Consider the following 12,982-nt stretch of genomic DNA (forward strand, 5'->3'; position numbering starts at 1 on the left):
CTGGAAACACAGCGATGAATCACTAAATAACAATTGGATGTGTTGTTTGCTGGTCTTGGACAGTGGTCTGCAGCTGTCTTGCCAAGGTGTCACACCATCCACCATCCCCTCCACCTCCCAATGACAAAGTGAGCTCATATACTACGTCACTTCAGAAAAATTGAAATATCTATGAAACATACAAATGTAATGTGTCCGTGGTTTGCAGAAATGTACAGTGCCAACATTTTCTTCTGCTGACTGGGCTGTTAAACAATAACAACACTTTCACATCTAGAGATGTCGAGAAGCTTGGCTCAGCGCCCGAATCTGATTAAGACAGTGAAGTATTAATTACTTAAAATATCCTGTAAATCCCAATCCAAACACGCAACTCCTATCCCAGAGAGAACAATCTACCCATGTTGCAATTCTTTCTGTTTTTCAAATTCAAAATCACAACACAGTATCTAAAAATAATGTGACAACAGTTCATTGTTCACTGACAACATCTCACACGTGTAAACAGCATCTCACATGGACCTGTAACGCGACCATCAAGTCGTCTCCTCACGGCAAAGCAGAATGCAGGCCTGCTGAGGTTTAGAGGGATAAGCTTGATCAAATCCTCCCAGATTGATCTTTGACACTGTCTACCCAGTAAAGCTGCACTGCAGGTAGGGAGGACAGCGGCGGGCGGGGTTGTGATGGGAACAAGGACAATTAGAGTCGGGGAGGGGAGGAGGGGGGAAGATGCTAGCTTTGGCGGAGAAGTTTGACCTTTTCCGGTGCCCATGTGACTGGAAAGAGGAGGATGAGAGGATTAGGGATGAACATATAAAAGCACAACACGGACAACACACCTCACAAACTAAAGAACAAGAAGCAAGAAGAAGAAAGAACTACTGTCAGAGCAGAGAACGGCAGTGTCCTCTTGGGATATCTGTGACAACAGGTGAGAACAAACTCTACTGATGCAACTGCCTCATTGACTTAACTTGAAGTTGACCTTAATTATAGAAGCTTTTATGCAGTTTCCATGGCGATAGTAAGTACTCGTGGACTGGTTATAGATTAAATTAGTCATGTCAGCACTGAACTAGCAGACAAGGCAGGAATTTAGATGAGGGGAACTTTGATGAGAACGATGGCTAGCTAAAACGTAAGTGATATAGCAAACAGTTTGGATGCAAGAAGTTTGACGTGTTCTACTAAGTCTGTGCTAGCAACATAGTTCGACGTTGCAATTTAAATGGGTAAAAGTGGGTAAAAAAATTTCACATATTGTGGGTTGAAGCACAGATGATAATCCTAAAACGCATTAGTAGAAACCTGAAGGGGAGAACAGGTGTGAACCCAGCATAAAGAGGATTGACTTCAGGGGCAAGAGTCACAACAACAGATGGCTGATAACATGTCGGGCAGCTCTGGTGCAGCTTCGGTGATCTCTACACATGAGATCAGGATGACAGTCAGCTCAGGGGAGCCTCTGTTACTCTGTCCACAGGCAGTCTAGATGTGCTGATGCAGGTGGCGCATGTTTTTTGAGTTACATACAGTGACAGAGCAGGTTGGTTTCCACTTTCGTCAAACTGTTTTAACAGGATTACCAGTGTCAGGAGTCAGAGGAAGGGGGGTGAGAGCTTGAGCTGAGGCAGGATACTGTGTAAGATCAGGTGGGAGATGAGGACAAGAGGGACAGACAGGGACGTTTCGAGAGGTCTTGACTTATGTTTTGATGCAGTGATGTGAATGTGATCTTAAAGTTTGATATCTTAAGTACCAAACATGAGCAGCTGAACTGGTGTCTAAGTTGAAGCTAATGGAAAAATCCAATGTCCCATTGCACATGGCATCCCTGTTGTTCAAGAAGGGCAATTAGCCCGCTGTGGATCAGAGTGGGATTAGAGCTAATCTGGCTGTTTAAACTAATCTGCATAATCTCCTCTGATTGGCATTGAGAGCTGGAAGGAAACAGGATTAGCAGAGGGCAGCAGACAGAGAGGACAGGAGAGGATAAGTCAGAGGAAACTGTGATCGCAGTGTGGTGACACATTCTCAAAAACACCTTTTGTCTTCCAGAGACCCTCAGTAGCAATGAACGCCAGCCCCCCTGCAGGAAGCGCCCTGGCTCCTGGTGGAGCAACAGGCCCCACCACACCCAAGAAGGGGCCACCCAAGTTCAAGCAGAGGCAGACTCGTACATTCAAGAGCAAGGCCCCCAAGCCAGGCCAGAAGGGGTAAAGAAAATTATACATTTGGACATGTTAAACCCAAACAGCCAAACCAGGTCACTCACTTGTTTGTTTTCTGTCCTCCAGCTTTGGTGACGATATCCCTGGCATGGAGGGTCTTGGCACAGACATCACAGTGGTGTGCCCATGGGAAGCCTTCGGCGACATGGAACTCAGCGACTTGGCCAAATACGGCATCATCTAAACCTGCTGCCTCCTGCCTTCCTTGCCTGCCTGTACCTCTCCTCTGCCTAATCCTCTCCGCCCTGCCTTCTCTCCATCCTGGCTTGGCAGGCCATGATAAGGCTGCCAGCAAACCCCCTAATGCCCTCTCGTCTACCTACCTCAAGCTTCACTCCACTAAGTGGATGGAAAGCATAATAATGCTCTTCTTTTTATGTTATTATATGATACTGTTTATATTATATATATATACTTGAAATGGATGACGAGAAAAAGACTCCACATACCTTATTCCCTGTTCCCTCATCCATCTATGATAGTCTTCTCCCAACTTCTCCTCCCTCCTCATTCGGACTCCCCTCTTTCCGTCCACCACTCCAAACCCACGGCAATGGACGCAAGCAAAGCACTAGTTAATACTAGCATGTATTTGCTTCTAGCTGTCTAAAAAAATGTAAATATTTTGTTCTCAGTGTCGCAACCTTTTGACCTTGTCTTCCCACCTTTTGTACTTCCTCCCGCTTTTATTTTGCATTGTTATTTTTTACTGCAAAAGGTCACTGTAAACACCTAGGGATGCAAGGAGAGCGTGCAACATGCTGTAATGATGAAAACAACAATGCACCTTCACGTGAGGATGAACTCCCTTTTTATCCCCTGTCTCTCTCCTTGCTGCTATCTCAACCCACGTCCCTCCTTAGAGAAAACAAAAAGTGTATACTGTATGTTTCGCGAGCGCAATACCACAGAAAATGTACTGTGAGCTGGTATGTCCTGATAGCTGCAGTAAAATGTGTATATTTTTAGTACTCATGTTGTCCGTGTCTTTTTTTTCTCTGTATCACCCAAATAAAAGATGAAAAGAACATGGTAGGGTTGAAATGAACAAGCAAAGGGAAACAATCATAACTTGGTATTTTGGATGAGAAATAAAATGACAGGGCTCTCCAACAATTCCCAGCTGTCTTCTAATTGTTATATTTCCTTCTGTGTCTGAACTACAGCGCTGTTTGAGTACATCTAATAATAATTAACGCTCATTTTAAGGCTTCCTGAGAGGCTCTTAGAAAGGAAAGGAAAACAAATCACGGTGATAACAAGAAACTGTTCTTTCACATCTCACAAAGAAAATAAATCATCTGGTAATAAGTATAATGTATCTTACAAATCAAACCCCTGACCATATTCAAACTGTAAAGGCTCAGTCGACCAAAAAAATTGTTAATGCCTCGTTTCCACTTGCATATGTGACCAGTGTCTGTACATCGTAAATATACAGATGATGCCTCTACTGTCCAACGCAAGGAGGTGCATTTCTTTATGGATGGATAGAAATCTGATAGAAACTACCTGTAGCCATGACAGAGAGGCTAATTCTGTCAATTTTTCACCATCTAGTAGTTTGGAATATGCTCTAGGAACATTACCAGGGCAAAAACAGGACCAATACTGCATGGCAACAAATAAATGAATATGTTGGCCTGCCAGGTACGAGGCATGTTTTGTGAAATATCTAATTAAAAAGACGTACGAGCAGCTGAACAAGTCATAATGATAGTCTGACTATACATCATTTTTAACCATATCTTACTATATAATGACGAAAACTCTGTGTGTGTGTCTGTTCCACGTTTTTCTCCTCACTGACTTGGTCAATCCATGTGAAATTTGGCACAGTGGTAGAGGGTCATGGGAGGATGTGAATGAAGCAATATTACATCAATTGGCCAAAGGGGGGCGCTATAGCAACTGACTGAAGTTGCAAACTTTGAATGGGCATATCTCATGCCCCGTATGTCGTAGAGACATGAAACTTTGCACAGAGATGCCTCTCCTCATGAGGAACACATTTGCCTCAAGAACCCATAACTTCCGCTTATATAGATTTTCCGCCATTTTGAATTTTTTGAAAAATACTTCAAATCGATCTCTTCCTAGGAAGTTTGAGCGATCTGCATGAAACTGGGTGAACATAATCTAGGGACCAATATCTGAAGTTCCCTCTTGGCAAAAGTTGGAAAACTTACTAAAACTGAGCTTCTATAAGGCAATGAATATTGCGGAGGGCGTGGCTCATCACATAAAGCTGTATAACATCTCAAGGGTTTCACCAATCACCACGCAACTTTATAGGCATATGACCACACATAATCTGAGGGGACCCCTCCATTATTGACCCCATCAAACAAAATGGGGGTGCTAGAGAGCTAATTTCTTATCTAGGCCTAACCGCCATATGGATTTTTACTAAACTTGGTAGATATGTAGAACAGGACGCCTCAAGGTGACTGGAGAAATTTAACTCTAATTATCAACTGGGTGGCGCTATAACAACAGAAAAATGCTTACAAATGGCTAAAATGCGACCGATTGCTGTGGCTCCCCCTGTGGACCGATGTTGTTCTAATTTTTGCTATGACTAAGTCATGGTATGGTATGCTGTACATAACCACAGAAACTGTCAGTCAGTCATTCTGTCAGTCCCACGTTTTTCTACTCACTGACGTGGTCAATCTATGTGAAACTGCACATAGGCACTGAGGACTGGCATAGGTAGAAGGTGACAAAGCTACCAATGGGTATGGACTAGTATTAACAGAATAACATTACTCACATTCACAATGTGTTAAAACCAGATAAACAAGTTCTTTTTAATCAAACAAACTCACTTGGCAATCAACACAGGCAACTGAATTGAAGAAAAGAGCCTGTTAGCTAAGCTAGCACACTGTCATACGGTCCCTCTGAAATCCACTGCAAAAGTTCAATTCATTTTAACGTACTCAAGGCCAATCCGGACTGCAAAATTACAGAGGGGAGGAGTTTTGCAGGCACATCAGATATCACAGAGATTCCCAGAGGATGGATGAATGGACTTCCTTTTTCGTCCAAAATGGTCCCACGTCTAAAAATAAATATGACTTCACACTGTGTCAATCACCCCTTGTCCATCGTTAAAATTTTTGCAACAGGTTTGTTTTTTGCGTATTTTGCATCCGTCAAAAGCCTTTACGCCTCATTTCCACTTAATATGTGTACAAACATTCGTCTGTGGACCATGAATGTTTGTACAATAGTTGTTAGATATTTAATCCCTAGATTCATCTGGGTTAAATGCTCAGTTTAAGTCTCCTGGGTGAGTTATCTTGAAATCACACACCCACGGCTTAAAGCCCACTGATACCACACTGCTTGAAACCTACGCCTCAGACAGTTTTCTTGACTTTAGACACTGATATCTCCATAGATTTGGATTTTACCATTCAAACTGCATTTGAAACATCCATGTCCTTTTGTTCTTTTGTAAATTTGAACCGTGAAGACAGCCCTCACCACGCTGGGAACATACAGTAGGACCCTGGGAACATACGGTAGGACCCTGGGAACATGGTGACGACCCCTTCAAAAGACACAAAAGAGAAAGGAAAATAAAGACCTTAAGCTCTAAAATTCACCACAGAAACACTACCACATGGCTTCTGTCAACATCCAATCCATCAGCAGCTGTTCCCAGACACTTGGCTTCACTATGGTTTTCAAAATAATGAGCTGCTAACATTACAGAGTGTCTGAGAATCTGTACACAAATGTTTGATGTCTTTCCATCTCAGCCCAACCTGACAGTATCAGGGAACTGTGTGGGATGCTTCAAATAAATGATGTCATGTTTGAATTCCCCTGGTATCAGGGTCACACATCAGGGAGACTTTAGGTTTGAAATATTGAGTAGATAGACATTAATATTGTTACATAACACACACACAGATATGTGGATATTTTCCGCTGCTGCAGGAAATAATGTTGATGATTAGAAAGATAAAGCTGTGTTTTGCAGCACAACAGTGACTTTACAGTTGAAGACCGAACACACCCTGTAGACTCTACTTGTACAGGCATGAGTTGAGGTGTTACGTGTGGACTTGTTAAAGACAACAGTTAAAAGAACTCTCTCCAGTCTTGACTCAACTCCCCCTGAGGCTAAATCACCAATACCAAATGTTGTTGCTGTGATTTCCCAGTAACTAAGGGTGACGGCCGGTCCTGTTCTGGATCCCGATGAGACTGGAATGAGTCAGTTGTGCTCTCACCTTAAATCAGTAACAACAACGAGCGTGTTTTACATGACTATCCCAACACACTCCACATTTACGCCACATAAAGTCCACATGTTATCAAGAAAGGCGATGCAAATTCTCAGGAAATGGAATCATAGCCAGGGAAGAGTGAGCTCTCCCTCCCTGTGGGTGTTTGTGTGCATCATCACCTCCAGGTGTGTGAGCCCCACCTATTTCTCTGAGGGAGGGACACTGGGAGACAGGAGGGGTCTGACAGGAAGGTATGAGTCGGGGTGCAGGTTTCTCTTGCTTTTGCCCAACCTGTTGACACAAGGTGAAGAGAGTCCTGTCTCCAGGTGGCTTTAGACCTCTGTGCTTCCCCACTCTTCGTCATCTCGTGCTCTTCCTGTTACCTGGCAGAGATATGGAAACATCATCAGGATAGGGAGGCGCATCAAGCGGGTGTTATTGTAAGGCTTCTAGACAAACTTTGGAGCAGGATTTAGAAGTTTACTCTCACATCACAAGGGATAAAAGGTAAGTTCGACTGTTCTTCTTAAGGTCTGGTCAAGCTTTGGAGTTATGAGGTGTAGCTTTAACAGTTTGAGTCACAGTCAGCGATCATGTGCAGCTATTTTCCTTATAACACTGGGTGAAACTTCTGGAAATCATGTGCAGTCTATGCTTTCAGCTTTGTCTAATAATAGCTATTCTAACTGGCTGATCAGCCCTTATAATGAGATGGAGATAATCTCCTTAAGTGGTGTGTTTCCTGCCATTGTTTCCCAAATCCTTCTCCCACTGTGTGATCTCCTGACAACCCAAATAAAGGCCAGTGTCAGGGCGAAGTTGAGGGTCATATTTACCGAGTAATGATCCTACTAAAGGTCATATTTGAATCTCTGACGCTGAAACAAAGGCTCTGTTACAGTCTGGAGGAAGTGGCAATCAGCTATCAGGAGTGAATATCTCTCACCTCCAATCTGCACTGCATATAAACCACAACCCCTCCCTGGTGTGTGTGTGTGTGTGTGTGTGTATCTCTGTCTTATGGGCTGATGCAGCAGAATAGTTACCTTTCATGTCTGCTGCTCTGTCCCAGCCTCACCTCCATGTTGCAGTAGTTTTTTTCCTCCATTCTTATCCCTGGCTAACACACTGCTCTGCCTTGTTCTGGCATGTTTACACACTCCCTCCTCCCGCACTCTTCACTCTGGCTGTCAAACCGCTCTCCCTCCGTTTACTTTTCCAAGCTGTGACCTCTTTATCCTGTCTTCCATTTCATCCCGCTTGTCAGTCAAAGCGACGTCAGCGCACTCAGGGAATCTTGTACTCCAATTTGATGTTATTGAAATATTTTGTGCTTTTTGTTTTCAGGATAAAAAGATCACCTGTATCAAAGGAAGGACTGAATCCTCAGGTGGATTATGAATATGGCCTTTTTATCCGTGAAGCACAAATCCCTTTTCCCCCTCCTCCTGCTCTTTTATGTCCCCCTCACCTGTCTGTGTCAGTCAGCCAACAGCAGCTCAAGCAATGCAACAACCTCTTCCTCAAATGATACGTTCCTGAAGGGCGTGCCGGGCTGCGGCAGACGACTGAACCCCATCTATAGGTACCTGTGTGACCGCAGGGCAGCATGGGGCATCGTCCTGGAGACCCTGGCCTCTTCAGGCTTCCTGTTCACCATTGCTCTCCTCCTGGGCATGCTGATCTGGTCCCTGTGGATCTGTACGTCATCCAGGAACCAGCGCAGCAGCATTGGAAGCACAGTGGCCTGCATGACCATGTTCTTGTTGGCCACAGCGGGGATCTTTGCCATCACCTTCTCCTTCATCATCCGCCTCACCCCTCAGACCTGCCCCACCAGGCTCTTCCTCTTCAGCGTGCTCTTCTCCCTGGCCTTCTCCTGCCTGCTGGCTCGCTGCCTGGCTTTGCTGGGCTTCGCGGCGGCCCGCGGCTGGGGGGAGCCTGCTCTGGCCCTGGGGCTCTTCACCGTGCAGGTTATCATCTCTACCCAGTGGATGATCGTCGTGTTGGTGCGGGACAGAAAGCCATGCGAGTACAGCCAGAAGGAATTTGTCATGCTGCAGATCTACGTGCTGTGCCTCCTGGCTGTCAGTTTGATCCTCTCCCTGCACTTCCTGTGCCGCTCCTGCTTCACATACAGCTACGGCTACACCGGCGCCGTCCGCCAGCAGAGCCAAGCACAGGCCACGCTGCTCTTCTTCACACTGCTGCTCTCCGCCTGCATCTGGGTGGTGTGGATCACCATGCTCATCAGGGGGAACCCAGAGGTGGACCGTCGGCCTCAATGGGACGACCCGGTGATTTGCATCGCCCTGGTGGCCAACGGCTGGGTGTTACTGATGGGATTCGGTTTGTCCCAGATCGCCTTCTTCTGCCGGGGGGAGGCCAAGTCCAAGGACATCCCTCTGAGCTTCGCAGGCTGGACGAGCCCCAGTGCTGATATCCCAGGACTGGCAAGCCCCAAGGAAGGCCGGGAAAATGGAAGCTTTGAGAATGATGGTGAAAGCAGGAGAGGTGAGGAGTCGTCTGACTGAGTGGGTGGAATTCAAAGTCGTGAATCATGCCGAGGGGCTTATACACACAACTAAAGCTGCAACTAACAATTATTTGCTTAATCGATTAATCAAATAATTTTGATTTGGTCTATAAATGTCAGAAAATAAGACAAAACCCCATCACAAAGTTACATCTTCACATTGTTTGTTCGGTCTGAACCAGTCGTAGAGCCCATCCGCTATCGGTCTGACGACAATAAGTCCCTGGGGACGACGACCAATATTTCGGGAGACCCGGTGTAGCCAGCAGATGTGCGAGCCAAGACGTCCTTTGGTCACTTCAACTAATCTTTATAAACACATACCTGTGTATGAATGGAGATGAATTAGACAAAAAGCTAACACAAAGGTGATAGCCGATACGTTTCGAGATTGTATCATGGCTGATGCGTTCTGCCTCTTCGCACGAACTGTTTACCTAACATTTAAACATGGCGCTGTAGTAGCTCAGTCAGTAACAACTTGGGTTCATATATTTGGTTCAAGTCCAAATATGTAGCGTGGACTGGTAGCTGGAGAGATGCCAGTTCACCTCTTGGGCACAGCCAAGGTGCCCTTGAGTGAGGCACCAAACCCCCAACTGCTCGGGGCGAAACACACCAGCAAAATGGTGTGTAACCTAACAGGAACAGAACCCATCTTGTGGAGTTAATGACTTTAAAGCGAGACAATGTAAGTTTTTCCGAACTATATAGTAAATGATGAAAGAGTGGTACAACTAAAGAAAAGCCATGAACTGACTCTAATGTCCGTTACACAGTGTCAGCGCTGGAGCTAATACCCAAAGGAAGGCATGAAGCTTACAGCAGGAGGGCACCAAACTACTGGCAAGTGGCAACATAATCATACACAGTGAAAATTAAACCATTCAACGGCACGCTCCCTAGGAAAAAAAAAATTAAGACGAAAAATCACAAAAATAGCGTCACTTTCCTAATAATCTGACTGACAACACGAGGAAATATCACTTAGGTGTGTATAGATGCAAGGACATTTTACACTGGCTGAAATGTTAAACTCAAAACACTCGGAAGGTTCAACGCAACGAGGTCACTATATTCATATATGTGGACTGAATTTTAAATAAAAAAGAACTGCATTTTCCAGGGGACTGTTTCTTAGATTTTCGAGCGAAGGTCTGATGATGGAGAAAGTCATCAGAAAGTCATGCAGTCGGGGAACACTGCCCCCTGCTGACCCCTAATGGACCGTACCGTGGTTACACAGCAATCTACCATCTATCTGAAGTTTGCTAACGTTACCTTACATTAGCCACCAGTAGCTAGTGGTCATACCAGACCAAATACTGCTGTAGCAATAAAACCTCTAAAGGCTCGCACACACTTTCCACATTTAACGTCTGTAGTTTTGAGTTGGATATCGGACAGACATTCACTACAGACCTGGCAGCATCATTTGTTGTCATATTCACAGAATGTCAGTAGTAGGATGGTAAGCTCACCTCCCATCTCCTAAGCGGACCATCAATTGTACTCTGAAACGAACCATGTCTACATGCCTGTCTGCATGACCACAGCTCTCCACAGACGTTCATTGCAGAAAGTATGTCCGAACCTTAAAGGTCAAGTGTGTAGGATTTAGTGACATCTAGCAGTGAGGTTGCAGAACTAAAACTTCTCCCATGTGCCAAGAATATAGAACTACGGTGGCCGATGCAAATACAAATTTCCCTACCTAGAGCCAGTGTTCAATTTGTCTGTTCTGGGCTACTGTACGAACAACTGGGCGGAGTCTGTGGAAGAGGACCTGCTCCATATGTACAGATACATGGCTCATTCTATGGTAACAAAAACCACAAAGATTCTCAGGGTGCTTTCAGACCTAGAGTCATCTTGCTTTGGTCTGAATCAGGGACTAACTTTGTTACTAGGTTGTATAATTGCCTAGAGTTGGTTCGTGTTCTCACGGCAGCATTTACAAGCGGACCAGATCAAATACCTTGTGTGAGAAAGCTGCTCTTGATTGGTCAGAATTTCCAAGTGGGAAAAATCCAGGAAGTAAAGCAAACGTTGAAGAAGAGTACACTTGCAAGATAAATGTGACACTTTCTAATGTCACAATGGAGGGACAACTACGCAGGTTGATTTTAGCGCTGCTCATCGTGGACTATATTGCTGTCATTGTTCATTTTAGTCAAACCATACAGTTTGAAAACGAGGCGCGGCTCCAACTAGAAAACAATGTTTTGATGCATTGGATGTGCTGAATGTGCATATTAAGGCAGTACAGGAGGAGGTGCACATTAATAATCCTCCAGGACTGTAACATGCTCATGTTTAACCCAAACAATGTGTCATGTGACTGCAGTTGGTTCACATCCAGTTCGGAACACGTTCTCACCACAAACCAACCGCACCAGAGAACGAGACCTTCTTGAAAAGCTGGTTGTTTTGGTGTGCACCCGAGTGCGATTGCTGTGTTCACACCTGCCCAAACAAACCTGAGTTCGACTGAAACAGGGCATGTGTGAAAGCACCCTTAGTTTCAGGTGATTATACACTGAAGAAAACATATTATATTCCATTTCTGCCACCCTTAGTTTCACCCCTAAATCCTACACTGGACCTTTAAAATGTGTAATTTTCTTAAAACAAAGTTTTGCTATAGGCGCGTTTTTGTCCAACTCCTGTAAAAATAACAATGAGACTAAAGTGTATAGAAGCTATTTCACTCTACATGAGAGTCTGGCAGCTATTTAAGATTCCCTGAAAGAAATCCTTTATACTGAATTATAACTACGAGCCAGAATGAATATGGAGCCGATGTCCAACATGAGAAAATGAATTCCACTATCAGTCAGCTCAGTGCTTGCTGTGAGCCTTTATGACGAACAGTATATAATGAACCGATAATTAGCTAACTGTATCATGTGTCTCCCTTCAGGCAGGAGGACTGAGCAGTCGCTGCGATCGCCCTACGAGTCCGGATTCTCTGTGACAGTGAGTAATAAACCATTTGGATTAACAATCCCACTTCACAATTAAGCACCGTGGCCTTTCGCTACTGCAGGCAATTATAGCCAAGTCATACTGTAAGGTTAATGAAAGCACACTTTATCACGGCTATTAACTGCACTGACATGACGAATGTGTGATTCTAATGTTTCTGTGTGTTTCAGGAAATCGACCCTGGCAAGGATTACACCATCCCTCGCCCACAGACCACCAACTTCCTGGAACCTTATGACGAATAATGATTGAAATAACTTGCTCCAATACAAACACAAGAACTGACGTACACCAAAAACCAGAGCTGGGGGAGACCCGGCTCATGCACTAATCTGTACTTGGCACAAACATGTGTTTTTCTGTTTTCAAATGTAAATATTTGTGTGTTATTTTCAAATGTGGCACCATCCTCTGTCCCGAAAAGAAGAAAGGACTCAGCAGAGTGACTCATCTGCTCGAGTTTCATCATGGAGGCTGGATGGGTTCAGATAGTCCAGCTTTCTTCTGGCGGGAAATCTACATCACAAATGCTTAGTGGAAGTGAGTCTTTATGGTGTGTGTGTGTGTGTGTGCTGCTCTAAGATGGTATATAATAGCCCTGAGGCGATAGAGGAGGCGTGAAACTGTCACTCTGAAGGTGCCAAACTGCTGAGCGGAGCAGAGGCATCTGTGAGCGGCAGGGAGGAGGAAGAGGAGAGAGGAAGGGAGATTAGATGAGATGAGACAAGACAAGACAGGAGGAGGATAGGACAGGAGACCTGTCAGCACCGTGGGAGGCTTGTGCCATCACTGATTAACATCTTCATATTCAAAGTTGCATTACAGTCGCCTGGGCTCTGTTGGCGCGCTGGAAACAATGGATGCGTTCTGCGTGCGTGGAGAGATAAGAGCTTCACAAGGCGTGTCTCTCCCCAGCGATGCACTCTGACTTTCTCCACATGCTGGTGTTATCAATAAAAAGGTTTGTCTATAAAAGA

At 44.8% G+C, this 12,982-nt stretch overlaps 2 protein-coding genes across 5 annotated transcripts; both read left to right on the forward strand.

The window, feature by feature from the left end:
- Window positions 1-844: 844 nt before the first annotated feature.
- Window positions 845-3,205, forward strand: pde6hb (phosphodiesterase 6H, cGMP-specific, cone, gamma, paralog b). Its single transcript, XM_033644319.2, has 3 exons — window positions 845-934; window positions 2,062-2,219; window positions 2,301-3,205. The coding sequence occupies exons 2-3, from the start codon at window positions 2,077-2,079 to the stop codon at window positions 2,416-2,418; spliced, it is 261 nt and encodes an 86-aa protein (XP_033500210.1). The 5' UTR covers window positions 845-934; window positions 2,062-2,076; the 3' UTR covers window positions 2,419-3,205.
- A 3,565-nt stretch (window positions 3,206-6,770) lies between these two features.
- Window positions 6,771-12,982, forward strand: LOC117268176 (G-protein coupled receptor family C group 5 member D). Of its 4 annotated transcripts, none has more exons than XM_078161377.1 (5): window positions 6,771-6,988; window positions 7,829-8,995; window positions 9,797-9,867; window positions 11,945-11,996; window positions 12,176-12,982. In XM_078161377.1, the coding sequence occupies exons 2-4, from the start codon at window positions 7,879-7,881 to the stop codon at window positions 11,951-11,953; spliced, it is 1,197 nt and encodes a 398-aa protein (XP_078017503.1). In that variant the 5' UTR covers window positions 6,771-6,988; window positions 7,829-7,878; the 3' UTR covers window positions 11,954-11,996; window positions 12,176-12,982. The 4 variants fall into 4 exon arrangements, with proteins under 4 accessions (XP_078017503.1, XP_078017504.1, XP_078017502.1 ...); XM_078161378.1 differs by having other exon boundaries at window positions 7,829-8,980; XM_078161376.1 differs by lacking the exon at window positions 9,797-9,867 and having other exon boundaries at window positions 6,774-6,988; window positions 7,829-8,980; window positions 11,941-11,996.

Source organism: Epinephelus lanceolatus, chromosome 18 (genome assembly GCF_041903045.1).
Source record: "Epinephelus lanceolatus isolate andai-2023 chromosome 18, ASM4190304v1, whole genome shotgun sequence".
NCBI lineage: Eukaryota > Metazoa > Chordata > Actinopteri > Perciformes > Serranidae > Epinephelus > Epinephelus lanceolatus.